The 27,925-nt window shown below is 48.7% G+C and overlaps 6 protein-coding genes across 6 annotated transcripts; 2 read left to right on the forward strand and 4 right to left on the reverse strand.

Moving 5' to 3' along the window:
- Positions 1-428: 428 nt before the first annotated feature.
- Positions 429-2,927, reverse strand: TRIVIDRAFT_83777 (glycoside hydrolase family 3 protein; the record flags this gene model as incomplete). Its single annotated transcript, XM_014101707.1, has 3 exons — positions 429-969; positions 1,035-2,791; positions 2,863-2,927. The coding sequence occupies 3 exons, from the start codon at positions 2,925-2,927 to the stop codon at positions 560-562; spliced, it is 2,232 nt and encodes a 743-aa protein (XP_013957182.1).
- Positions 2,928-4,370: 1,443 nt separating this feature from the next.
- TRIVIDRAFT_29366 (glycoside hydrolase family 3 protein) lies at positions 4,371-6,758 on the reverse strand (the record flags this gene model as incomplete). Its single annotated transcript, XM_014101708.1, has 1 exon — positions 4,371-6,758. One exon carries the CDS (start codon positions 6,756-6,758, stop codon positions 4,371-4,373), a length of 2,388 nt encoding a protein of 795 aa, XP_013957183.1.
- Positions 6,759-11,404: 4,646 nt separating this feature from the next.
- On the reverse strand, positions 11,405-15,976 carry TRIVIDRAFT_60198 (uncharacterized protein; the record flags this gene model as incomplete). The annotated part of the gene is made up of 9 exons (XM_014101709.1): positions 11,405-11,641; positions 11,782-12,324; positions 12,363-12,924; positions 13,088-13,218; positions 13,304-14,798; positions 14,952-15,138; positions 15,176-15,584; positions 15,645-15,747; positions 15,825-15,976. 9 exons carry the CDS (start codon positions 15,974-15,976, stop codon positions 11,405-11,407), a joined length of 3,819 nt encoding a protein of 1,272 aa, XP_013957184.1.
- Positions 15,977-16,643: 667 nt separating this feature from the next.
- Positions 16,644-18,064, forward strand: TRIVIDRAFT_191580 (uncharacterized protein; the record flags this gene model as incomplete). Its single annotated transcript, XM_014101710.1, has 4 exons — positions 16,644-16,741; positions 16,778-17,346; positions 17,414-17,560; positions 17,739-18,064. 4 exons carry the CDS (start codon positions 16,644-16,646, stop codon positions 18,062-18,064), a joined length of 1,140 nt encoding a protein of 379 aa, XP_013957185.1.
- Positions 18,065-18,132: 68 nt separating this feature from the next.
- On the reverse strand, positions 18,133-18,855 carry TRIVIDRAFT_216123 (uncharacterized protein; the record flags this gene model as incomplete). Its single annotated transcript, XM_014101711.1, has 1 exon — positions 18,133-18,855. The coding sequence occupies one exon, from the start codon at positions 18,826-18,828 to the stop codon at positions 18,325-18,327; it is 504 nt and encodes a 167-aa protein (XP_013957186.1).
- Positions 18,856-23,391: 4,536 nt separating this feature from the next.
- Positions 23,392-26,818, forward strand: TRIVIDRAFT_150738 (uncharacterized protein; the record flags this gene model as incomplete). Its single annotated transcript, XM_014101712.1, has 2 exons — positions 23,392-23,721; positions 23,753-26,818. The coding sequence occupies 2 exons, from the start codon at positions 23,392-23,394 to the stop codon at positions 26,816-26,818; spliced, it is 3,396 nt and encodes a 1,131-aa protein (XP_013957187.1).
- Between the last annotated feature and the right edge of the window lie 1,107 nt (positions 26,819-27,925).

Raw genomic sequence — 27,925 nt, forward strand, 5'->3', positions numbered from 1 at the left:
TGAATCACGGGCCCATTCTCGTCAGTGGAATCGAAATACAGAGGGAGAGTATTCACGGAACCGAGTGCCTGCGCTGTCAGCAAATTGCGAGGCAAGAAGAATTCACATGCAAAAGATGTGAATGCGCTGCTGTCGGAAACTTGAAGTGCCTGTGGTTGAAGAATTATTGCTTCAAATTACAGTGAATCGAGCAGCAAGAGCAGGTACATCACAATCAGCGGTACAGTGTGCTTTATACGGAGTACTGCCATGGATGGGGAATAACGCTGTTCCGTTGATTCCTGAGGACGCAATTTCCGAACTGCAAAGTACCTACTCCGTGCGACTTGCAATAACGTACCCATTTTGCCATTTCCTCTCCAAAATCAAAACAAACGAATCTCAACTCTCACACATATTCTCAGTCACCGAATTTCGCAGCCGCGCTTCAAATTTCTTGCTTGTTCCAATTTTTTTCGGTACATGCGGAATTTCCCTTCCGACAATATACAGTATCTACTACTATACTACAGTGGAGATGCCTCGCTAACTCTCCGCTGCAGTTCTACAATATTCGCCCTCAAGCAACCGACAGACTGCCCGTAAGTCTGATATCCCTGCTGCTCGCTCCTACGCTGACGCCAAACGATCCCGATGGCACCACCCACTTCTGCGAGCTCGAGTCCCAGTAGCTCAGATCGCGTCTTCGAATGTTGAATGTCGCCGTTCCAGTCTGGCCTGGCGTCAGGTTCAGCTTCGCAAAGCCACGCAGTTGCTTAGGAGGTGTTCTGGGCGCTGAAGATGGGTAAGTGAGGTACAGCTGAGCAACTTCGGCGCCAGTCACTTGGCCGGAATTCACGATATCCACGGTAATGGTCGCGACATTCTGGAAAAGATCACTCGGGCCTCCAGGTACTACTGCACCAGTCGCAGGACCAGATTTTGCAGTGGACAAGACAGAGAGGCGGGAGTAGTTGAACTTGGTGTAAGCTGTTGTTGAATTCATTCGTCAGTCACTCGCATCTAATACTTCGTCAGGGACAACGGGAACTTACACAATCCAAAACCAAACTCGTACCGAGGCGTGATGCCTGCGTCATCAAAGTGTTTGTAGTCGATAAAGAGTCCCTCGCTAAAGTTGTCATCGCCAGAAACGATGCGCGTGTTGTAGTCGTTTGGACTCTTGGCAATAGTGTACACCAGCTTGCCAGAGGGACTGACATCTCCCCACAGAATGTCAACAAGCGCATTGCCGCTCTCCTGCGATGGCAGACCAGCCCAGACAACGGCCTTGACCTGGGACAAAGCGAGGATCGGCTCTAGGTTGATGGCTCCCACAGAGTGAACGACGACGATGACATTGCTGTTGGACCCTGCCACTGCCTGAACCAGAGCGTTTCCGTTGTGCCAGGCGTTCAAGTCGTTGCGGTCACCAGCGTTGCCCTCCACAGTGATGTAGCCTTCGCCCGAGTCGGCAGTGATGAAGACAATAGCGACATCCTTTCCGCTTGCTGCAGATGCGCCCGAGGACGTGTTGTCTGTGTTGCTCAAGGTAACCTTGGTGCCCTGGGAAGTGGCCCTGGTATTGATGGCATCATAGGGCGCTACGAAATAAGGGTAGTTGACGGCGCCAGAGCCCCAGCCCATGCCCAAAGCACCATTGTTGCAGCCCTTATCGCCACACGAACCTGCATTGCTGGCGTGGTTACCAATGATGGCGGCCGACCCGATGACGGCAATACTCGCAGGCTTCTTCAATGGCAGGATGCTGGCGTCATTCTTGAGGAGAACAATGCCGTCTCTGGCAATTGCTCTCACGTTGGACTTGTGGCTCCCTTGAACGTTCCTACTGAGGCTCAATGACGGGTAGCCTGCCTTGTCTTGGCCTGCCAGGTACCACGCAGCGAGGATACGTGTCACCATATCGTCAACTCTGCTGGTGGGCACCTGGTTGTTGTTGACCGCAGTGGTGAGAGCCGGGCCCCAGTACCTGTTGTTGCCGTTGAAGTCAGTGCCGGGCATTGACATATCGAGACCCGCAATAGCGCTCTGCACAGTGCTGTGCTGTGCATTCCAATCAGTCATGACGTATCCCGGGAACCCCAGCTGGTCTTTCAACAGAGTTTGCAGCGTGTACTGATCCTCGCACGCCCAAGTCGTGTTGAGCTTGTTGTAGGAGCACATGACAGAGGCAACATTGGCCTGCACCGCGTCGGCAAAAGGCCAGGCATAAAGCTCGTGGAGAGTGCGGTCGTCGGCGTTGCTCGACATTGACTCTCGGTTGCGTTCCTGCTCATTGAGGATGTAGTGTTTGGCCGTCGCCTGCACTCCCACCGACTGGATGCCATTGATCGTCTGAGCCATGGCCAATCCAGTGAGATATGGGTCAGGACTGAAACCTTCCCAGTTGCGACCTCCCTGGGGCGTCTTTCCCAGCGGTCCGGCTACGGGACCGAGGGTGACGTGAATTCCCGTATCCCTAACCTCTTGTCCAATAAATTGTCCACGTTGATTGATTAGATTTAGATCCCACGTTGAGGCGGCTTGAACACCCGGTGTAAATGCTGTGCTGCCGGATGAGAACCGAACGCCGAGGGGTCCGTCTTGAAGACATAGAGATGGATAACCAATCTTGGAGACTGGAGACGTATTTCCAACGCAAGGTCCGTTATTCCAACCCACTCCAGTCACGATGCCGACCTTATCTTGAAGAGTGAGCTGTGCTAATGCTGTCTTTGCCTTGCCGTACGCAACACCCCAGGGAGTACCTGCAGGAGGGACTACTGCGCGTTCCGAGACTCCTGCTTTTGAGCTACCTGTTATCCACCATTCAGCATCATACCTTGAACAAATACGTGGGCCTTTGCATAGAGTTCGGGATACTAACTGTCTGCCCTAACAAAGGGCGCGGTGGCAATTGCCAGAGCTGCCGCGGTTTCGTAACGCATCTTCGTGAGATGATGGGTCAGGGATACTAAAAAAGAAAGCCAGAGGAGCAACTCCTTGCCCACTATTTATACAAGTGTCCAAGGTGGCTTTACTGCGTCTTTTCAGGACCACTTTGACCAAACTCTGAGCTCTTGGCCAAGGCCTTAATGAGCCTGATAACGTTACAGAGACTCGTGGGCTCGGCAAGATTGCGGGCAAACTCAATCGTTGCAATACCACCCACACGGAGATATACAACTAGGAGAAAGTTGACACTATAGTCATTTTTTCCACAATCAAGCATTAGTGCGGCTTCTTTTTCTGCCACGATACCACAATAGGCTATACGTTTGGGCTGCTATGGAAGGTTACATGTTTGCTTGGCCGGGACAAGGCCGCGATGGTGACAGTTCGCCGGGATCCGGGGCATGCGGACATGTCGCCCAATTCACTACCCGGACCAAATGCCGCTACCAACCAGCCTTTCTCCACTGCCGCTGGCGACTCCGAGCCACCGGGGTAGAAATTGATGTACGTACACGATCAAATACACTCGGCACTCAAAGAACTGAAGCTGACGACGCCGTTTTATGCTTTCTGCCTCGATATTCACATTGGCACCAGAATCGATCGCGACAATCCGAGGCATTGGCAGAATAGCGGCCTCGCAATCGCTTTTTCAGACACTTTAAACTTAAAACACAAAGTGGATGACGCGATTCTGGGGAAACCTGAAAAGGCAAGTGTTCTTTTTCAAGAGACGAGCGCCATGACCGAACAAGAAGGTGATCTGCCACCTTGAATGCGAGAGCAAGTTACAGGCACATACGAGTGGACGATCCGCCGGCGTAAATCCAGTCAAGGGTCTTGGCCTGGATTCTTCCAAAGTGTCAATAAAGAGACGCACAGATGGCCATTGTGGCATTCCTTGCTACCTCCGGATTGACCAATCGCAGTCAGCCCTAGCGTTGTAGGCGTGTGAATAGCCGCCTGCGTAAGTATGGGTAAAATTGACAAGATGGCAAATTACGTATTAGCATGAATAACCCTTTGTTGGCAGAAAGAGCCGTCATCAGCACAATCTAACAGCGAATTAGCTCCTCTCATCAATGTCGATCCGTCCAGGAGTCCATGTCATGATCAAAGTCGCACCTACACAAAGACTTCCTCTCATGGGACCACCCCACTAGGTTGAATCCGAGCACATAAGCTTTTACCTACCCTTGTGGCTTGTATCCACTAACCGTTAGCACAAGTAACCAGGGTGCTCACATCCAGCACATCTATCGCCGAGTTAGTGACACCAAGATCTGGGAGTACTGGGTGTGAAGCACAGTTGGCGAATATTACAACAAATATCAACCAATAGTCACAGGCGCAACAGGCGATTCCTTTCGTGTAAAGCGAAATACGACTCTTTTCATTCATTATTACTACTGTCCCATCATAACAAAATCATACATCTATGGAGTGGCATCCTTAATCTGCTGCTCATCCAGCGGCCAGTTCTCGATCGTCACCTCCTCGCCCACAAGCTCAAACTCCAGCTTGATTGACTCGTCAGTGTTCAAAGCCAGCTCATACTTGCCAGGGTAAACAATTCTGTTTCCAAGGGAGTCGACACGGGCAAGGGCGCTGACGGGAATGGGAATGCTGAGCTTAGAGGAGTGACCAGGCTTGATAGTGGCAAGTCTGTCGAATCCAACCAACCACTTGTTCGGGTAGGGGGCTGGGCCAGCGTTGGCAGTGCGGACGAACAGCATGGCCGAGTATGGCGAGTCAGTCTTACCCGAGTTCTCAATGTTGGCAGTGAAGGTGAGGACTGGGGTCTGTTCACTGTAGGTATATCCGGGGTGGGGCGCAGCGAGGACCGATGAGACGTTGAACTTGAGGCCCTTGGAGCTGCCAGAGAGAGTCTCCTTGAAGGTGGTGTAGAAAATACCGTCACCAAACTGGTAGACGGGCTTGCCAGTGTACCAGATGTAAGTCTGTCCGGGGTTTGACTTTCCATCGGGGCGGAGGTTCATGTCGTTCTGGGGGAACTGGTGAACATAGTCGGCTGGGTACTGGGTCGAGACAAGTCGGCCAGCAGGAGCACGCTTGCCAGACAGGATATCAAAGAGAGCAACACCTCCGGACTGGCCGGGGTATCCACCCCAGACAAGGGAGTTGACCTTCTTGTTGCTCTTGAGAGAAGACGAATCAACTTGACCACCGCCCATCTGCAGGACGACGAGGGGCTTGCCAAGCTCGCTGAGCTGCTTGATGAGATCCAGCTGGTTACCGGGCCAAGCAATGTCCGTGCGGTCAGCACCCTCCTGTTCAACCGTGTTGTCGATACCACCAGCGAAGATGATGGCATCCGACTTCTTGGCAGCAGCAATAGCCTTGGCAAAGCCGGCAGTGCTGGTGCTGGCGGTTTCTGTTCCGAGCTCAAAGTTGACCTGGTAGCCAGCCTTCTTAGCAGCCTCCAGAGGGCTGATGAGATATGGAGCAGCGCCAAAGTAGTTGCCCTGCATCTGGGTGGTGGCGTTGGCCCAGGGTCCGATCAGGGCAATGCTGCGGACCTTCTTGGACAGAGGCAGGGTACCATCGTTCTTGAGCAGGACAATGCCCTCAACAGCGGCTTCATAAGAGATGTTCCAAGCATCGGTCTTGACGACATCCTTCCAGCCGAGCGAACGGTACTCGTTCTTCTTATCAAAGTATCCAAGTCGGACGAGGTTGGCGTACAGCCGGGTGACGGAGCGCTCGATCTCGCCGCGGGAGACCTCGCCAGCCACAAAGGACTCGTTCAAGTGCCATGGGTATGTCTGACCGCAGTCAATATCGGTACCGGCCCTCAGAGAGCTGGCGGCGGCAGAGGACTGGTTGCTGGCGTAATCGTGAGGGTTCCAAACGTTGTAGACGGCATCGCAATCGGATGAGACGTAGCCCCATTCGGGGAAGCCCCAGCTCTCTCTCAGCAGAGTCTGGAGGAAGAAGCTGTTGGCGCAGCTTGGCACGCCGTTGACAGAGTTGTATGCGCACATGAAGCTGTGAGACTTTGCGTAGCGTGACGCGGCAAGGAACTGGGGAGTGTAGTACTCGGAGAGGTCTTGCTGGGTGATGATGGCGTCGAAGCCCAGACGAGACTGGTTGTTCCAGTTCTCGAGATCGTATCCGGCAAAGTGCTTGGCCGTGGCAGCAATCTTGAGGTTCTCGGGGTCGACACCGCCCTGCATACCAGTGATGTACTCGTACGTGTAGGCAGAGGTCAGGACGTTTGCGTCTTCACCAGGCGTTTCCTGTCCACGGCCCCAGAGAGGGCTTCGGAAGCCATTGATGTTGGGGGCATAGACATCAAGGCCGTAGCGGCCACTGTTGCTGAATGCTCGAGCTTGGGTCGAGATGATGTCTGCAATCTGGTGAATCAGAGTGCGGTTGAGAGCTGCCATTGACAGAATGGGCATGGGGAAAGAAGTTGCCCATTGGAATTGGCCGCCCTTGGTGGCAAAGTTGGCGCGATCCAAGCCGTGCAGAGCCTCGTTCCAGACTTGGTAGTTTGGAAGACCCAGGCGAGGCACGCCAGGGCCCGAGTTCTGAGTGTTGAGAATCAGCTCCTCGAGGGTGAAGAGCGAGATGAGGGCCTGGGCTCGCTCGGCATATCCGGCCGAAGAGTCACAGACGAGGTTGTTCTTCAGAGGGCCATGATCGCAGTCGGGGAACGAGAGCTCGAGGGTGGCAAGAGTCTGAGGGAAGAGATCGGGCTGTCCCTGAGCAGAGTAGTTGGCGTATGTCTGGTTGTTCTGTGCCAGAGCTGTGGGCAGAAGAGCCGACAGAGCGGCGACGAGAGCTGCGTTGTTCACCATTGTGACGAGCTGAGCAGTTGCTGTCTCTCAATGGCTCTTGTCTCTTCTTCTTCTTTTTTCTTTTCCATCTCAACTTCAGGAACGGTCGATATTTAAATTGGGCGGTATGGCTATGACGATGTTACATCCCACATGCATCTTTCTGCTTGCAGCTTATTACCCCATACCCCATACGGAATCCCAGTTGATGGTGTGGTTCGACCTGCATCAAGGCTCTCCACAATGGCAATTATCCCCACCAAGGATTTACCGGCATCTCAAGATATTTAGCCTGAATAACAGCAACGCACTGCCAGCCGCTAGTTGAATGACGGTTCATGGCAGTCATTGACAGGCAGCCCTTTTTTTTGCTTGTCTAAATCTCCTATTCTGGGCTATTTCGTTTAGCTTGGTCTTAGCCCAGGGTGAGTGACAGATGCACGGGCCGTTGCCGATTAGCTTGAGCAGCAACCGAGGATTCAATATGAATAGCCGGACCTTTTGGAATTTCTTTTATTCTTTTATTTCCATTTTCTCTTTTAGCCATTACTCCCGCAAGGACGCAATTCATCTCGTCGTCGCCGGCTAAGTAGAAAAGCGGGGAAACAACTGCAGATTACTACCATTCGGAGAGGAACTGACCAGGATCATCATGAGACCCGAAGCGAGAGTATCCGTCCTGCCAGCAGAGCCTGGTCAAAAGTGCGGAGAAGCTGTGAAAACAAGAAAGTCGTGGGGAAGTTATTCTCACGGAAATATTTGGTAAACAGGAGATTGGGGTAAGGAGTGAGGTGATGCTGCCGAATATCTGGACCATATCAAATCAATAGTCTGAGTACTGTAATGCTAATAATACACGACACAAACAAGATCCTGCCGGACTACACTTTCATATTTCCACGAAGACAATTCACAAAAACTCGGTTTCTTGACTGTAGATTTATTAAGTCGTATTTTGACGATACAAGACTGTAAATACATGTGTTTCTCCATCGCCGTCGATTCATAAATAGATTCAAAGTTTTCAAAAGGGTGGGGAAAAACGTGCCATGGTTTCATACAATGCACCCTTATTGCATTACCTTAACGACGAGCTGGGAGCTTCCCGAGCGTGAAAACCGACGATCATCTCCAGTTTACAGTAGCTGATAATGCGTAGAGGGAAGCTGGGGAAGTCCGGGCAGCTCAGCTTCGACTCCAGAGCTTCCGCGGTTCCGCAGTATCCGGAAATACAAATACCCATCACGAGGCATGCACATGTATCATTACTCGCCTACTGTACAAGTTGCGCCGTATCCGTGTACGAGCACGTCAATCAATTGTCCAGGCCATTTCTCTCATTCGCTGGCTAAAGTATAGCACGATATTATACCAAGGCGGAATAATCCTACTTGCGGTCAGCATTCCGTCCCCCATTGCCGTGAATCCCAGATCCTTCTTAGTCGACATGACATGCTGTTGAGCAGCAAGCAGCAAATTTCGTCTTGTCATGGCCCCCCTTGCCCAGACCCTCGCAGACCACCAAAGCCGTCTCCACACTTCTCCATGTTTCCGTCGTTGAGCAACGGTCCCTTGAACATGTTTCCCCTCTTCAAAGACTTTTTGTATATGCGGAGGATTCCCCTCCGGGATAATTGCATGGTTAATAATGAAAATTGTTTGCCAAACCAAACAGGGGTAAGCATTTCTGGCCCCCTCCCCCTGTTTCCTAAAGCCGTAACCTACAGTAGCTTGTTTCCGTCTCTTGTGCCCCAAGCCGTGCCTGAGACGGACAGAGGGAGCCTCAGTCCCACCCAATGTTTTTTTTCCCTGATGATTCATCTGATTCTTCTAGTTGAACCCACATTAAAACGGCGGATCGGTGGCTTGGGGCTCCCCGCCGGGCCGAATAACCGCTTTTGACGACGCCTTGCCGCTTCTGTGCAAGATCTGGGGGCCGGCTGAATTGGTTCCTGGTCTTTTTGGGAGTTATATGGAGAAGTTATTTGCCACACCCGCATCGGCGGCCAGAAGTGGGACATCATTCCGCCGATTGGCCAAGACGGTGCAAATTTGCGGCTTCGTCGGTCCTAAAGTTGGGAGATCTGTCTGGGGGCGGTAGCAATCCCTGCCCGGGAAGTAGAGTGTACATTTGGTCTATCTGGTGTCTGGCTGTGTGGCATGCGGGATGTGGATGCATGGTGACGAGTATTGTGTACATGGAGGTGTATGTTGGAACATGGGGGGGGGTTCTTTCTTTTGGGTTCCATGAGGTGAAGCTGCTTACGGTGCGTCTTGGACGCGGTCTCTCGATTAGCCGGCTGAAATGTTTGTAGCTGGGATGCGTTGGGCTGAGAAGGATATTACCCAAGGTAAGCTGTGCGATGCGTTGTCCAGGCATTGTTGGATGGGGCGGTCTGGGTTTGTTCGCCCTTTTTCTTCTTTACATATTTATCATCATGTGCCAATACTGCGTACCCAAAAGGCACTATTGACTAGCATTTCAACGGATGAGGCGTCAATTTTCAAGTTTTGGGATAATTTTATATCTATATTTTGCATTCACTGCCATTTGAATGCGCAGATTTTCTTTTCGACAAGCTGCTGGGTAAGAGCTGTCACGGAGCTCGGTCATCGGCCATGATGTCGACAACCCATGAGATTTCATTTACGCATTGAGATTGACCTTGATCGATCCAACTACTCTTGATAAAATTTCAAAATACTCTTCCTAATACACGACGACCTTTGGTCTGCTTATCATGGGTGAGTCTACACATAGTAGAAAGATGTAACAGACTCAGTTCCGATACACTCCCAAATTATCAGGAACTCAATCAGAAAGACCACTGCTCTTATGTCACTTGATCCTCATTTTCTTCCAGAGGAATGGTGATATTATATGCATCTTTCCCTCTACATGGACCACCCTTGCAGTTGTTGAATTCTTCATGTATCGAACAACAAAGCTCGACTATCTACATACTCGAACCTATGAGATGAATATGAGCAACGATCTGAACCGTTGCTTTTATTTACATCTGATTTTGTAATATTGATTGGATATTATGAATTCAGCAAGGGAGCTTTCTGGGTTTTCTTGATTCTTACCGTATAGCATTGGTGGCCACAGAGATGCTTCATCTGTGATCCACAAAATCGAACCCATGCCACGCAAGTTTCGTACATAGCATCTCACAAAGCTCAGTGGAGAGGCCACCCTCCCACAGCTCAGCAGAACTAACCTTAATTCCGAAAAACACGGGCTTGCCTGCAGCTGGTGTCCCGATAACGACGTTGGTCGGATTTGAACCGAACCACCGCGCTGGTCAGCCCTCTTATTGGCTGGGGAATCCGAGAAATGAGCCAGTGGACGTTTGAATGTGGTTTATCTGTCATATGGTGTGTAGCACTGTCCAGATACGCGGAGATGCGACTGAGTGGCAGGGAACGGTTAAGTTGCACTAAACGGCAAACTCGGCGGCATATGCATAGTAATCAGTGATCTAATGGGATGATTTCAAGAGTGATATATGATGGAATACTCCAAGTACGACGGACTGAACAATAGCATCAGGAGTCTCCTAGAGACTGATACACGTTTAGTATTATGTAGTCCACGGCGTTTTAGCTCCCGCTCTCAAGATCTACGATTCCAGCTTTTCCCTCATGTAAGATGTCACAGTACAGGAGAGAGGAACATTTCACAAAGAAAATGACGGGATATTTAAGGGAATAAAAGGGATCGTGGTTAGTCAGTACCGTGCTTGTCGGTCCTATTTTGTCCGAACCAACCACGTGGCTTCACCATATCGGTGATGATGGTACGGAGTATTTCGGACAATATGAAACCTGAATATAGAATAGCCTTATTCAACACAATGCTTACTAAGGGTAATTATTCTAGACCAGTCAGGGGAGTGGAAGTCGAAGTGTCAGTTTTTGCGTGTATAGGTTAGGCATGTGATATTTATCAGAGGATCTCTTACATTGCGTGCCTCTAAGAAAAGTGTTGTAAATAGAAAAAAGTTTTTCCAGATCACAGTTCAGCTTGAGAAGAAGAATAGAACTTTGCAATAATATAAGGATATTATTTAATACTGCAGTGGTGCAGCTCAAACATGTGATATCCAACGATGCATCTTTTTTGAACTTCGCCATACTGGAGTCGTGCAGCTTCAACGAACAAGCGGCGTCCCCAACATCTTCCCTGAGTATTTCCTTTTCAATTATACAATTATAATTAATATAAAATATTTACAATAAGAAGTAGCCACACAATTAGTCTACATAAAATCTAGGTACTCAAGATGTTTCATTCAAGACCTTGCGTTACTCATCAGTGGTCTGCTTACGTAACCGCACACAGCCCAAATCATTCACACCTCAGGCACGCACCCCATTTCTCGGCTTCATTATCCTCCTCCCATCACCTCCTCTTTATCATCTTTTCTTTCGGCATCTTTCTTTGGTAATTTCTCTCCATAATTTTCTATTCCTATAGTCGAAGAAATCACGGGAATCAAGCCACTGCAAAATGAAATTCCTCGGCAATATTGCCCACGCATCGCTTCGGCCCGGTGTTTGACTATGAGCTTTTGTCACGTCACTTCTGCTTGCAAGTTTCAGGGTGTTTGCCTGCTTATTCCCGTTTGTGATTGAAACATCCCTGACGATCCATTCACAGATCAAGAGGCTTCTTCACCATACAGCTTCAACAGCCCTTGCGCCGCTTGCCATCCCAAACTCCCAAGAGTTCCCATACCCAGCATCTCGAGAACGGTAAAGTCAAACCCAATGGTCTGTCGCCACCAGCTTCGCGTCTCAACTCCCACCAGCGAGTCAAGGCTGAGAGTTAGCAAAACAGGTCGAGACGTCGAGATCATCTTCCGACTTGAGCAGGACATGAACAGCTTCTTGCGAATCTAAATCGCAAGAGTTTTGACTGTGGTTTTGAAGATGGCCGGTTCAGTCCTGGCCTTGGCGAGTAATGACTTGAGAACGTCACTGCTGGCCTCGGAGCCGTTGCAAGACTTCATGGATGCGTTATGATACACCGCAATACGTCTGTCCTTTTCCAGAATGCACGACTTTCCTGGCTACCCAGGGGCACGGTAGTGAATATGCCAAGCACAAAGGTGTTGTTGTCAACAAAGCCTCCTGATTCTGACTTTACCGGGGGCGATGGGATGGCTCTTCTGATAGCCTCGAGGAGTTCACACTCAGAGACACCGTTGGTATTTGCCAGATTCATCCTCTCCAGAAGTGCCTTATCGTTGGCGACATAACCCGCGTCTTGAACAGCTCCCAGGTCGATACACGAGGCACGCAGCCCAAGAGCAGTCCGGTACTGCACAAAGGAGTCGAGGAAAGTATTTGCGATTGCATAGTTGGCTTGGCCCGCCATACCCGTAGTACCAGACATGGAAGAGAGGAGAATAGGGAAGTCGGGGTTGATGCCAGCCTGACTCGTGACCTCATGGAGGTTCCAAGTGCCCCTGACCTTGGGCAGCGTTGCCGTGTTCCAGTCTTCATAGGCCATGCGAGAGAATGCTTCATCGCGAAGAACCATGGAGGCTTGGGGAATGCCCTTCATGTTCGGTGCAAGCTGTATGGCACGAAAAACGTCGTCCTTGTTTATCACACTGCAAAGGCCTTGACAAGTTCAACAGCACAGCCTAGACTCTCAAGTTCCGGCACGAAATCTACAATCCTCAGGGCTATCACCAGCACTGCAAGAGAGGAAGACGAGTCGTCGCGCATTACGCTCAACCAAGCATCGAGCAATGGAACGTCCAAGACCGCCGAGACCGCCAACCAAAGATGCGAAACCGACTGCTCCAGCTTCGGTTCCTTGATCGCAACAACAGCCTTGGTATCCATCTTGAGGCGGCCGACCGCGTGGCATAAAGAAATCACGAGCTTGCCCAGGTGAGCACCTTGCTGCATGATTCGGAACGACTCCCGGGCTGAATCCGCGTCGAGTATCTGAATAGGTCGGATGGGCGTGAAGTGGCCCTGGTTATAGTATTCCACAATCGACTCCATAACCCTGTTTTGTCTCTCGTCAGCGTGCCAGTTACCAATGTGTAGAGTTTCGAAATGGAATTGCTTACTTTTTGCATTAGCTGACCTCTTTTCTGTCATCAGGTCAAGGTAGACACCTGCACAAGTTCGTTGGGCAAGGAATGCGTCCATCTCCAGCTTACTACCGCCAAGGAGATCTCGCTTGCCAATCTCAACCACGGTGCCAAATTCGGCGACACAGCGTCATGTCAGGTGGAGTAGCTCGCCGGACAGAGAATTCAGGGCGACATCGACACTCGGCCGTTGGTTTCGCGCAAGATGTCTTCGATGAAGCAGGCGCGTACATCTTGTTGAGGATATCGTCTGTCCTGAGAACTTCGAGAGCATCTATCTTGCCCGAGAAGACGTCCGCAATATTGACTGCAATCTGTCGCATGTCTTGGCCAATCACCTCGACCTGAGAGCCACGATTCTTCTACGAGAGTGTCAAGTTTTGGTAGGAGGCTTTCTTGTTCAATGTCGATTATGGGAGAAAATTATCCTGCTCGGAATTCTTGCACTCGATTGCCAATCCAAGCGCGATACTTGATCAGATGATTCAGCGCCGGCTGGATATCCGACAGATGTCGCAAGCTGTGGACCTTGCACAGAGCTGTGATCTCGTTCAAGGTAGGGTTATATAGCTTCCAGTCGATCGCTGGCCCGACGAGGTTGGCTGTATCAAAAAAGTCAAGATGGGGTCTCCAGACGAAGCGTGCTGTGTTCTGAAGGCTCTCATTGGAAACTGTCTCGACATCTTCAAGTTGGGAGATCTTCAAGCCATCGATATGCAAAGTCACTCTGCCACCGACAACAATCTGTTGCTTCTGGCTGACAACCTCACCAGTGCCACCAGAGCTCTCGGCCGAGGTCGAAAGTGCAATGTCTCCTTTTGTGACTGGTCGGTGCACAATTAGGCTGTTAATATGTGTCGGTACTCTTCTGTAGAGATTGGATTTGATACGGCCTCTGAACGGTGCTATTGGGGCTAGCTGGAGAGCTACGTCAATCACGGCTGGGTGTAGGAGATAGTGCTCGTTGTCCACTATCTTGAGATCTATCAGATTTGCCGTTGCCTGCCCTTGGACAGTGCCAGTCCGGACGTCGCTCAGACGCTGGAACAGCGGACTGAAACGCAGACCCGCCATGTCCATACAATTGTATAGGATCCGCTTGGGCACTCGTCGTGGCAGCAGCTGCAGATTTTCAACTGGCTCTGGCTCGTCAACTTCGAACGTCACTTGACCACTGCAGTGCTTCATCCACACATTGCTATTGTACGATGAAATGGTAAACTCCCACCACATGGAGTCCAGAGAGTCTGTTAAGCGGTGAGGACAAAGGTTCGTCACGACTTCCGTAGCATCACTCCCATCATTTAGGACAATGGCCGCGTTAATCACCACTTGTGGCAGGGCATAACCGTTTCGATGACCGCCAAGTTGTGCGGCTGCTTTACCCACCATGGAGATGTAGCCGGCAGCAGGAAAGATGACGTTCTCCTCAATCTTTTGGTCACGAACCCGGGGAATGCTGTCAACGCGGATCATTTTGCGCCAGCTGGGCTCCAGACCAGAGCTTTCAAGATGGCCGCATCCCAGCAGCGGGTGCTCGGGGTACTCGCTCTGTCTCCATTCGTGCGAGACTCTGGATTCTCGCCAGTACTCACCCTCGTGGTCCCAGGGACATCTCGGGAGGTCGGAAAGACAGGCGCCATTGGCCACCAACTTGGCCGAGTCAACATAGGGGGCAGAGGTCGAGCTCCCCGCTAGAAGTTGCTTAATAGGACCTGTCAATGCTCCAGGTGGACCGACCTCGAGAAACGCAACGTTATCAAAGTGCTCAACGATGCGGGCAACGGCTGACTTGAAGAGCACAGGGGACTCGAGGTTCTTTTGCCAGTACGAGGCATCTAGGTGTTGTTTCGTCCTATCCCCAGTTACGCTGGAAAGAAGGGCTTGAGAAACCGATTGCTGGCATTTAGCGTGAGTGATAAGCCTTATTGACCTTGAACAGCTGTGCTACTGTATCGGGATGACTCTCACGAATATACTCCATGATCTCTTGAACTTCTTTTGCATCTCCGGGAATGGTTGCGCTCATTGGGGAGTGCTCGCAAGCAACAACGACGCCAACAGGCAACAGCGAAAAGACTTCATCTGCACCTACGCCATGTTTCCCGCCTTTTTCTGCTTCTGTGCCGCCAATCCTCGCTTCCAAGATGTGACGATGGCCTCCTGGGCTGAGAGTGCGCCAGTCGCGTATGCGGCTGCAATTTCACCACTGCTGTGACCAACCACTGCGGCAGGTGTAACACCGACCGAAAAGAGCAGATCGACCAAATCAATCTGTATAGCTGTGCATAATGGCTGAGATAGTTCAGCTAGTTGGACGAGAGATTTTGGCCAGTTTCAGAAGTTCCTTTTCTATGATCCATTCGGGGGAAGAAGGCTGCTCCATCGGATGCTTATCCAGCGCTCGGATGGTGCTTCGAAACGGGAGATCACTTCGGAGCAATTGCTCCTGGCCCATGCGCGTCCATTGTGCACCTTGACCTGTGAATAGCATTACTAAATTTGGAGGTGAACTTGGGGTCTTGCGGGCTTGTGACGCAGGGCCAAGATGATCCCCATGAGCAATTATAAGGCCGTGGTGGGGGAGATGCTCTCGTCGCAGCGCCAGAGCATACGAGAGATCCCTTGGGTTGGAGCGTGCTTTGGCATACCATTCCTGTAAGCGCTCCGTTGTTCTTTGCAGCGCAGAGTTGGCAGACAGCAGCAACAGTTCTGGCGTCTCCTCATACTAGGCACCAATTGAGACGGGAGCGTTGGTAATGAAAGTCGAGGCAGAGTCGACGATTACATGCACGTTGCTTCCTCCCATACCGAAAGAGTTGATGCAGATACGCTCATGCTTTGATTGTGACCATGACGTTGGCTCAACAGGCACCATCAATTTGCGTTCCCTGAAAGGGATGTTGGGTTTGGCTTTGAGAACATGATGTTGGGAGGAATGGTCTGGTGTTCCAGAGCAAGAACTGACTTGGTTACGGATGTGATACCCGAAGCACCTCCGCCGTGGCCCACATTAGGTTTGGCCGAGGTGATGAACACTCCCGAATCTCCAAACACGCGGGCAACTGCTGCAGCTTCGATGGGATAACCAACAGGTATCCCTGTGCCGTGACACTCCATGCGGTGCGCAAAAAGTCATTGATACCGGCAGCCTTATAGGCTTTCCTAATAAGGGCTTCCTGGTTATCTGAACTGGGGTGGGTTAGACCTGCCTTCCTCCCGTCAAATTAGTCGCAGTGGCCCTGATGGCAGCACTCAGGGGCTTGACGAAGATTGCGTTAATGGGTTCAGCTCTGGCTTATCTGTCAGCATCTGCTGAGAAACTCTGGCATGGCCGTGGGATAGAACGCTGGACTGAGACATGCCCGCTGCGTTTCCTGGTGCAAACATCATGCTGGCTCCACCGACGATGGCACTCTCGCATTCACCTCTTTCCATAGCTTTTGCGGCCTCATTCAGACCCACGAAGGCGGAACAACGGGCAGTGCGGATTATCATGCTAAGTACAATATGTCAGTAAGCGTTGCATCGAATGGAAATATGGAGAAGGGAGACAAGATAGGGAAACAAGACAAACCAGGGTCCGCGCAAGTCCATCTCATACGAAACTCAATTGGACAACATGAAATCGCCAAGGCTGTCTGGTTTATTTGTCCCAGACTGCTGGGGATCTTTGTTCAGCACAGCAAGGTAATCTTCACTGAAGCATCCCATGTAGCAGCCGATGGGCCGGCCCTTGAATTTGACTTCTCCAGCATCATCAATACATTCGCGGGCGACCTCCAACATGAGACGATGCGTTGGGTCTGAGGTTTCTACCTCTGTCCTCGTCATGGAGAAATGGGACATGTCCAAGGTTGCCAAGTTGACCTTTTCATCGAGAAAGTACCCGTACTCTGAAACCACTGTACCAGTTGCAAGACTTTGTGGTGGTCGGCTGACACGTTGTAACGACGGCAATTCGACGTATATAGAGCAGTTGGAGAAGGAGATTACTCAGTTTCACGGCGCTGAGACGGCACACATTGCCAACAGCGGCTGTGTAGGTAATCTGGCAGCCTACTCCACGATTCCTCTTGCAAGAGACGTTATTGTCTACGATGAGCTGATCCATGCAAGTATCCACGATGGTCTCAAAAACAGCGTCGCGCGGAGCCAACATTCTTTTCGTCACAACGACGTGGACTCGTTCTCGGAGGTTTTACTTTTGGTACTCAAATCCGAGCCGCAGATCCTCAACGGCACGCGATTGCTCATTGCATCAATTGAGTCGGTCTATAGCATGGACGGCGACATCTGTCCGCTACAAGAGCTCATTGATACGGCTAAGGAGATTCTCCCTGCCCAAAACACCGTCTTCATAATCGACGAGGCGTATGGTACGGGAATTCTGGGCCCCAAAGGTTCTGGTCTTTTGTGTGAACTGGGGCTTGAAAAGGAGGTTGCGATTCGTATATATACCTTTCCCAAGGCCCTGGGCTCTGTCGGTGGTACGTTGTCTTCCTCGTCGTTCAGTAATCGGTGTTGGGATATGCCAACTGGTGGGCTGGTGCTTAGCGGCAATTTTGGTAAACTATACTGTAAAAATGATGCTCATGAACAATGCAAGAGCCCTCATGTTTACAGGCGTGCCGTCTTTTCCTATGCTTGCCTCCATTCGGGCAGCTTACACACTATTGAAAAGAGGCCAGACCATTGAGGCAAGTCAGCACTCCACTCCGAACGCCATTTCTGATCATCAATCTAACCAAAATATGACTTGTCATACAGACTCAGAACAAGATCCACCATCTGGTTAGGCTGTTTCTCAAGAGAATGAGATCTCACCCCGTGTGGGAACGTGTGAACGATGCTGGGATTATGCACATACCCCTGTATGAAGGGGATGAGGTCCCTGCCATTGTTGCTCAAATTGTGCCTGTCTGGACACACACTGGGCACAGTTTGTGCTTGACGTTTCATGTCAATCAAGCAGGCTTTTCTGGACACCCGGTTATCTACCCGATTGTACCCAAAGGCCAGGAGAGGGTTCGACTCATCTTCCAACCGTCACGAACCGACGAGGAGGTGGAAAGTTTTGCAGACTGCATATGCGCCTGGGTTAAAATGCTGGAGATTGGTGAGGAAAATGATCGGGGTCGATTACCTACTACCACGCAGCAGGCGTATGCTCAGATGAAGGCGGAGAAGAACGCTTCGCCGCAATAGTTGAACCTATGGAGATCGCCAGTTTTTTTTTTTTCCTGTGGCTAGATTTGGGAGGTGCAAGGCAGTTTCACATTCATAATTATCTTTATATAAAGAGTGGTTTTACAATTTGTTTCTAGCACTAATTATACACAGCAACCCAATTCTGAGTGTGCAGCCTGGAAGGCGACAGCAACTGATCGCCAACTCTGCAGCTTTAATAAGAACAGATAACATCATGACACATTGAGCGAATCAAAGAACACTTCCAACTGGATTCTTCACGACGACTGGATGTTTCGCACGGTTGCAACGACGAAGCAGGACCACGCCGCCAAATCCACAGTTAAGCCCCTCCAGGCGTGAATCTTCAGCCATCCGTCCAAGTCGTTGGTGCTCTTTCCCTTGGAAGTGTCTTCAATCACGGCCTGCACTTTAGGGGCAACAGCAGGGACGAAAGCGAGATGACTAGCAGCCAGAACCATGCCAGCCGTGTACCAACGCAGAGACCCATTGGCCCAATGCGAGTCGTGGTTGACAAGGCAGGTGGCGAGAGTGGATGACAGCGTCAGAGAGAGCAGAACCAAGACGCGAGTTACTCCCCCTCGGAAAAAGTAGCGGAAATAGGTGGGCAGCATTTGGTTGGATTTTTCTCGGAGTTCGGGCTTGTTGAAGAGATGCAAGAAGAAGTGCTGGTCCCACGCAAACCAGAGGGAGCAGGTGGATGTAAGCAGGGGCGCCGCCCGCAAGGCGACGACGGGGTCGAAAAAGGCTCTGGAGGCCATGGTCGGAGAATTCTTTCTGTCCGTATGTCTGTTTGACGAGAGGGTTGACGAGAGAGAGAGATTATACGAGAACAAGAGCGGTGCGTGATTTCATAGTTCGAGCATCGAACGATGAGCTGTTTTCGGTCATCACGTGATAAATTCGCCGACGAGACGTTGTTGGTTGCGGGAAGAGTTGATAACCCAGGATTACGTGTTGGTAAGACGAGTTTGAAGCCAGGTTTGAGTTGACTGTGTTACTATGACAGCCCATTAGTTCTGTTGAGTGGGTAGTGGAGCTATGTGTAATGCCAAGAGATGAATCTCATTTGCAACTGTTGTCAAGATGTAAAACTGCGCCGTGCAATTCGCTGATACTAAACTGTTTGTGTTTCATAATTCATAAATTGAAGGAATATTTGCACATCGCACATTGATTAATGTAAATGTGACGTTCGACACGATACCAAGCGGATGATTAGCCCACGGAAAGAGAGAAGCCGGCGGTGAAAATAGACTTGAAAGGTTGTCTGAGCGATTGCGGCAACTCCCGATGAACCGACAGGCTAATTGAGTACCCAATGCTGTATTCCCATTGGCCCGGAGTCCGGATTAAGGATGCTATCCTAATGATACTGGCAGCGCGACACATGAGCCAGCAGTTGACCCCCTGTAGATGCTTGGATGACTCCCCAGCACTTGATCATCAGTCTTACTTGTATTGGTTGCAGAATGAGTGAATATGATGAACGAGCTGACTCTAACCACTCGCTAAGGCTTCCATGTGAAATCGTTGTGGAGGGCGAGATGAGATTCTGCAAGATGTGCAGTTCCCGCTTCAAGTGAAGGGTTGGGTGTGAGTTGATCAATGGGATCCCTGAATATGGCCATGAGGTACTGGTACATGTAATTTGAGAGTCATTAATTATGAAAACTAGTCCTGGAATCATGTTAGTTTGCCGTTAGTTGCATGAATAGGCTACTCGCCTTGGTATCATGCGTGGCGATTTCCGAAGCATCAGATACTGCAGGGAGGGGCCTGCTTGCAGCATCTCCATGCCAAGACCGCAATGACGCGAGAGTAAAGTTACGCGTAATAGTGAAAAAGCTACACAAATAGCACCTCGTACGCTAATCTTACGTAAAGACGTAAGACTAAAGCGAGATGCGATGCAGGAGGTCTAGGCGTAAGCAATTGAACCTTGCTCTTAAATAGGCATATTGCGTGACGGGAAATTGTAGAATTCGTCGGCGAGATAATGAGCAACTAATAACCTCAAAATGGAAGTTCGTGTACAAAACAGTAGACTGATGGAGATCTGCAGGCATAGGGTTTTGCATAGCCGTAGAATTGGGGATTGAGGCGGTGGTGGCATAATCCAGTTGACATAATTCTCACCTACACAACCACTTATACAACAGCAGATTATTTTGTTGTGTTGCAGTATAAATTCCGAGCTAAATTTGACTAGGAGGGAGTTATTTGATGCAAATGAAATGCAAATTGGATATTCTCTATTGTCAACGAAAACGACATCGTATCATAACATCTGGCTTCCATACATTTTTCATGGACAAGATATAATTTCCGATTTGAATGAAGTATTGCAAAAATAAAATAAAAAGTTATATTCCCAGTTATTACGATCTTCACAAATTAACTTGCCTCCCAAAAAGGCCCTTTTTTAGTGGGTTGTCTCCAGATATTGAGCTAACCTATACCACCCTAACATTCTTGCTGCACCCCTGCTCCTGGCTTGTCGTACCACTAGCATCGTTATTATACAAATATATAACTTCCGAAAGCAATATATACTCTGCAATCGTTGTAACGCTAAGGATTTCGGAGAGCCGGTATAAAGATTACAAGTAATTGTATCAACACTGATGTTGTTGGGCAAATCGGCAATTGAGTTGAGTACCTGGATAAACATCCCTTGGGATTTCACTAAAATGGATTTGGTCACTTTCAGAGATTAAGTCAATTTTTTAATTTGCTCCATAGCTAGATAGAATAAAATAAAGCATGCTCCAAGGAACATCATTAACAAAACTGAGAGGGTCATGGGGCCGATGAGAACACACATGACTCTGCAAACTCTGAGGCCTTTTATTATTTCTGAGACTTGGGTAATATCCTGACTAAAGTTTCTCTCGTGCTTTTCTGTCATGAATTCTGGTTGCGCTAAATGGAGCTTGAATCTATCTTTAGCTGTAAGTGTAAGGAGTTTGGCGGCTCGAAGCGGCACCTTGGTTAAGACGGAACAATGACTGCTGAAACCGACAACTGGAACAAAACAGTATAATAACGGAAGGAAAAGAAATTACCGGGTTTCTTTTTCCCAAATAAACAATATATTTTATTGGTATGAGCCATATTATACACAATATCGCATGGATAAAGAGGTTGTAATGTAGTTGAACTTTTGCCAACGCTGCAAGCTTGTAATTAATACCGTCCACGGAGCTGGAAAGAAAGTCGGATTCCGGGCTGCCTCTCCTTAACCACTGTGCTCGGTGTGTATCTTCATCGCCATATTGTAAACGCGCCGTACTCGTTAAAGTGCAATTATTGATGACTTCTTCGCATATTTTTGTCACAATGACTTTCGCCGCGTCTTCTGGACTAATCACATATCACAGCGGCGGCTAGCTCGATTGACCTCAGTCCAAATGGGTATGTGCCTGCTATTCAAGATCTCAACTCCAAAATTAAGCTATAGAAATTCGGTGCAATTGTTCAATGCCTGATTGAGCGATGCCGGCCTCAACAACTCACAATTTTGGCGGCAGTGGCTCTTATTCCAAGTGTCCGAACAGGCGCTCTATTTTGATATGCCGGTTGCTTCATCAACTCTCATATAGGGAGAAACTGCTCAATGCCATAGAGCGCTGCACCGGCGAGAAGTCGTGCGCATTTCTAGCATACTCGAGAGATAGAAAGTTGACCAATATGACTCCTTGGTGGGAGACAGCTGCACATATACGCAGAGTGGAGTTTGGTTTCATGGCAGCAAAAGGCAGCTACGAAAACACGTGAACCGACCTACCAAAAGTTCTCTCGCGCTGGGGGTTTGTGGGAGCGCATCCAGGCGCATTATTGAGTCGCGAAAACGAACAGCGCCTCAGGTCCTGGGTCTAGATTGCTTACATTTACATCCCGACTAAATACGTGTTTTTCTACCAACATGCTATGACTTTATCAAGTGAAACTAGTATAAGGCAAATGCGTGAGAAAATTATATAAGAGCCTAGATTCATCCATTGCGGTGGGGTTTTGGGCATAAAATCGCTAACCCGACAGAAGCCAAACACGGGAGTTGGATGAAGCAGCCAAAAAACGCTCCAAGCTAAGCCTGTGCCAAAGAATACCGAATACTGGATTCTACTCTGCCCCCATTGCGTCATTTTCAAGACTTGCGAGCCGCATGCAGAAGCAACAGACGAGTCATTTTGCTGCGCTCTGTGTTTTCAATGGCTGTGGCGTTTGCCTCAAGCCCTTGCCTATTTGCATATGCTGATGTTCACATGGACAGTTGCCTCTAATAGCGGTGAGTTCGACTAGACGGGGCTGTAGCTCTTTGACTCAAATCCTAACAGCTCAAGATTTGACATCTCACTATGCCTCCATATATATATACATATATACATGCACCGAACCAATGTCGATTGACTGGAATTTTTGTAGTACATTGATACAAATCTAATGGATTAAATGTTTATTCAAGATAAACCGTTGAATAATAGTTTTTTTCTTCTTCTTCAAGACCTATTAGATATTAGATGGTAAGACGATAGTTAGCTTATTACGGTTAGACGCATTCTAGCTGTTAAAAGGCAAAGCTATTTAGGCTCGAAGGGAGGCCTCCTCTTCACCTAATCAAGGAATCCTCCTTTTTGAACAAATCCAGCTTTCAAAAGATCTTACTGCAAATTTAATAACTCATAGAATAATAGAGAGATACTCAATCCGGCTACCATAAAAATGACATAAATGGAATAAAACTGGCATAAAAAAGAAGAAAAGAAAAGAGGGGAAGTGACAGAAGAGTGTTGTAAAGTATGCATTGGTGTTGAGATAAATATATACTCCATACATTTTCGATTATACAACCTGGGAAATGCCGCCAGCTTCTGTAAAAAATAAACATCTCTTTGCTCGTATAAAAAAGTTTGGCTTATAATATCAAACTGCTTTAACACGTCTCAGCGTGATGATTGACTTTGAGTTAAATATCGCAGCTTATTATGCAGAGACCTACCTATCCCATATGTATGTCATCATATCATCACACTGTGGCACTGCATTAAGTGCATTAGAAAATCACTCATAATATCCCAATGCAAGTGTATTATCCGTAGGCTGATGCAAATTGGGCAAAAAGCAAGGGAGTGCCAGTGCCCTTCCTTTGGTGTAAGCCCTGTTCAACTCGCCAGCCCTCCTCGCCTCGTCTGGTTTTCCTATTTAAAGGATTATCGTCTTGCTATTTCTAACCCCTTTGTTCAGCTTCAGTTATTTTCAAATTCTTCTTCTAGATCCATTACCTCCTCTCCGGCACTGCTCTTCCTCTCCTCAGCGGCAGAATGGCGGATGCCAATGATAAGGGCGATCCTGAAAAGGGCAACACTGGGCCAGGCAGGGCTGCAAAGCGTCGAATCCGATATTTTGACGACGAGATTCAACCTGTTGATTCTTCTCCTGCAAACTATAATGGCAAACTCAAACGAAAGGGGTCGACCTACTCCATCCACTCCTTGTCCAGCATAAGGAGTGGCCAACGGGTGGTCGAACCTGCCGCTGCACTTCCTGTCTTGTACCGTACTCTGAGTATAGATATGGAACGTACGCAGGGGAAATATAATGTGGCCATGGAGAAAAAAGAAGCTGGCAACAAGGCTATTGCAGGTAAGTTTGTCTCTTATGGATGATTATAAGGAGTATAAGACTGACCAAGCTATTATAATAGACTTGGGAGATCTCGAGTGGCACATTATACCCGTCCAAGAAGTTACCGAACGGCTAGATACATCCATTGAAACTGGTCTCTCAGCTCAAGGAGTCAGGGATAAAGCTGCAGAATTTGGTGCCAACACTCCAACTCCACCAAAATCTCAACTATTCCAGAAGATATTTTTCTATCTCTATGGAGGCTTTGGTTCAATTCTATTCGGTGGAAGCATTCTTGTCTTTATTTCTTGGAAGCCACTTGGCGAACCGGCTCCTGCAGTGGCCAACTTGGCTTTGGGAATCGTCCTGGCCATTGTGTGGTTAGCACAAGCCGCTTTTAATGCCTGGCAAGATTTCTCTTCATCCAGGGTGATGAAGAGCATCACTGGCATGCTTCCAGAGGATTGCAGTGTTCTGCGCGATGGAAGCAGGATATTGGTTCCGGCATCTCAAGTCGTCCCAGGAGACCTTCTTTATTTCAGTGCTGGCAATAAGCTGCCTGCTGATATTCGATTCGTCAATGTTTCCACTGATGCCAAATTCGACAGAAGCATCCTGACGGGTGAATCTGATCCTCTGTCTGCGGTCACTGAGTCTACGGAGAAGAACTATCTCGAAACCAGATGTATTGGAATGCAGGGTACTCATTGTACCTCTGGAAGTGGTGTGGGTATCGTTGTCGCTACCGGTGACAATACGGTTTTTGGTCATATTGCGAAACTGACCAACAAACCCAAGTCTGGTCAAACTCCGTTGCAAAAAGAAATCTTTAGATTCGTTATCATCATCGCAACCTTGATGGTATTAATGGTTGTGGTGATTGTTGCTCTGTGGGCCGGTTTTATTCGTCACAAGTATCCTGATTATATCTCGGTCTCAACTTTGATCGTGGACTGTGTCAGTGTGGCTATTGCCTTTATCCCAGAAGGTCTGCCAATCGCTTTGACCGCTTCACTCACCATTACTGCGGGCATTATGAAGAAGAATAATATCCTCTGCAAATCTCTGAAGACAGTTGAGACCCTGGGAACTGTTTCAGTACTACTCTCGGATAAGACAGGTACTCTGACCAAGAACCAAATGGCTGTGACCGACTGCCTTATTGGTTCCAGCGCCTTGACTGTCACGGAAGCCATACAGCAAATTGCAGAGGAATCTCCTTCACGTAAAAAGACCGCTCTCAAGCAACTCCGAGTCACTTCTGCAGTGTGCAATGCTGGAGAGTTTGACCCCACAACTATCCATCTCCCCATCCACGAGAGGAAGATTCTCGCCGATGCGACAGATCAAGCTATTCTTCGCTTATCAGAATCGTTGGGCCCCGTCACCAAGTCTCGCGGATTATGGAATAAACGGTTTGACCTCGCATTCAACTCGAAGAACAAGTTCGCCTTGCGCGTCAGCTCTCCTAGCAGTCAATCTTCACTGGAGTCTACGCTCTCTGCTTCTGAAATCAATGGCTTTGATGTTCAAAAGGATTATATCCTGATGATCAAGGGTGCACCAGATATTCTTCTCTCTCGATGCATAAAGTATGTTGGCGAGGATGGCGAGGTGCACAATCTTGACGAAGCTGTTCGCTCGTCCATTGAGGCAATCAAAAATTCATGGTCGAGCCAAGGTAAACGCGTTTTGGCTCTCGCTCGAAGGTCTCTTTCTGGTAGCACGATGCAATCAAACCCAGAAGACAATACCTTCGAAAAGGAAGCTCTTGAATTCGCCCGTACCGACCTCACGCTCATTGGACTTGTCGGCATTGTGGACAGTCCGAGAGAGGAGGTTCCCGGTGTGATTGAGACCCTGCATCGGGCCGGTATCCGCACTGCCATGGTTACAGGAGATTTTCAACTCACAGCTCAAGCTATTGCTCGTTCTTGCGGCATCATTAGTGTTTCGGACTCTGAGGTCCATAGCGTCAAGAATCTCCCCCGCGTACCTCCCAGCATCGAACCCAAGAAGAATACCAAGTCTAATCATCTCCCAAGCGAAACCAAGGCGATTGTCTTGACAGGTCAAGATCTGATGACGCTGCTTCCGCACCAATGGCACACTTTGGTAACGGAATACTCAGAGATAGTATTTGCTCGAACTACACCGGAGCATAAACTTCAAATTGTACGAGAATTCCAGTCACGGTCTTACGTTGTGGCCATGATTGGTGATGGTGTGAATGACGCCCCAAGTTTGAAGCAGGCGGATATTGGTATTTCACCTGCATCTGGCTCCGACATCGCCATCGAGGCCGCAGACATGGTCTTGCTAGATACATTCTCTGCTATTCCAGAGGCTGTGCTCTATGGTCGCGTAGTCTTTGACAACCTCAAGAAGACGATTGCATACCTACTGCCGGCGGGTTCTTGGTCAGAATTTTGGCCAGTCTTTACCAATGTTGCCTTTGGTCTGCCCCAGATCTTGTCGTCATTTCTCATGATTATTATATGCTGCTTCACAGATTGTGCTACCGCAATTTCCTTAGCTTACGAGAAACCCGAGGCCAATCTCATGCTTCAGCCGCCTCGAGATGTTGTGAATGATCGTCTCGTCGACTGGAAGCTACTCCTTCAAGCTTATGGCTTTGTTGGTACATTGGAAACAGTTCTCTCCTTCACCATGTCGTACTGGTACCTCCAGCGAAATGGTTTGACCTTCTCATCGTTGTGGTTCTCGTTTGGATCAATTCCCACTCCCGATGGACAGAGTGCCGATGATGTCAACATGCACCTTACAGTTGCATCCTCAGTCTACTTTATAACCCTAGTGGTCATCCAGTGGTTCAATGCAATGGCACTACGCACTCGCCACCTCTCCATCTTCACCCATCCACCATTGTTCAATTTGAAAACTCGAAACTGGCTTCTTTTCCCCGCCATTTTATTTTCGCTCGTCATCGCTTTAATATTCACATTGGTTCCTGATATTACATATCTTGGTTGCGCCCCAGTTCCAGTAGAGCACTGGTTTATTCCCATGGCTTTAGGACTTGGCCTCTTGTGCATTGACGAGCTCAGAAAAATGATGAAGAGAAGATATCCTGGGGGACTCATTGCGAGATGTGCTTGGTAGATTGCGGCATCTACAGTAAACATGTGTATTTACAACACATGCCTAGGGAATGCGTTAATTTATGTACAGAATGGCAATTAGTTGTTTCTTTAAAGTTCAGCTGTTTATTATTTACTTATTTATTAATCTATTTTGTATTATCTACTAAATAACACAAATCCTTGGCACTTGCTCAATGTATTCCGCGCTTACTTCTAATACCTAGTAAGACTTCCTGGTGACTACATAGCATCGCGACTATTGCCGCCATACCATAATCTCTTTGACGATTTTCGGGCATAACGGTGGAGTCCTTAGCAGGTCGCAGGTTGGAATCCTGCCCGCCTCGCATAATCGGAAGATTAGTAACCGTGGTTGCGGCAGAGGGTTTTAATCCGGATCATCGGCTGTTTTACGGAGTAACTCTAAGTCACATAAACCGAGGTTTCCCTACTGTGGCATGTGTGATAGTTAGGATAGCTTTACGCAACCTCAGAGGACCCCGAGTTCTCCTAGCTAGCTCTACGATCTAGTTTAGTCAAAATACCTAATACAACCTCGATAACGGTACCAAAAGCTCTGGTTTACAACATTGTTTGAAGGACTTGTGGCATGGTCACAAATGAGGGTTCTTGGGCGTGTCAGAGTGGGCGTAGACTTTTGCCCACAAATAGATTGATTCGCGCCAAAGGTTAACGAGCCGTCTGATGATTGAATATTTGCTTAACTACATAACATATTTTGACAAGTGTGATGCTCGCTAAAGGCGTTCATAAGGGCAAGCAAAGCACATGCAACCGCCCCGATCGCGGTCGGCTACTAGGGGGGGCTTCAAAATCAGCCAGGTCCCCGCGATAGTATCGTATTCCCTCAAAAAATACGACTGTGGATTTCTCCAGATTCATCCCACCAATTACTAGGGATGGGAAGTAATCATCTAGCTGTGTACAGTTAATTAAGCGAAGAAATCAGCGAGACCCCTAGTCCAATTTTTCGCGGGAATACGGGTATGACTAGTATCATGGGGGGGCACGCGGACAAGGAAAATTATCGATAACTAAGGGAAAAAAAAAAACCGATTTATGATAAAAGAATTTATATAAAATCTAATTTACTAGTAAAATTAAT

This window comes from Trichoderma virens (genome assembly GCF_000170995.1).
Source record: "Trichoderma virens Gv29-8 chromosome Unknown TRIVIscaffold_6, whole genome shotgun sequence".
Taxonomy (NCBI): Eukaryota; Fungi; Ascomycota; class Sordariomycetes; order Hypocreales; family Hypocreaceae; genus Trichoderma; species Trichoderma virens.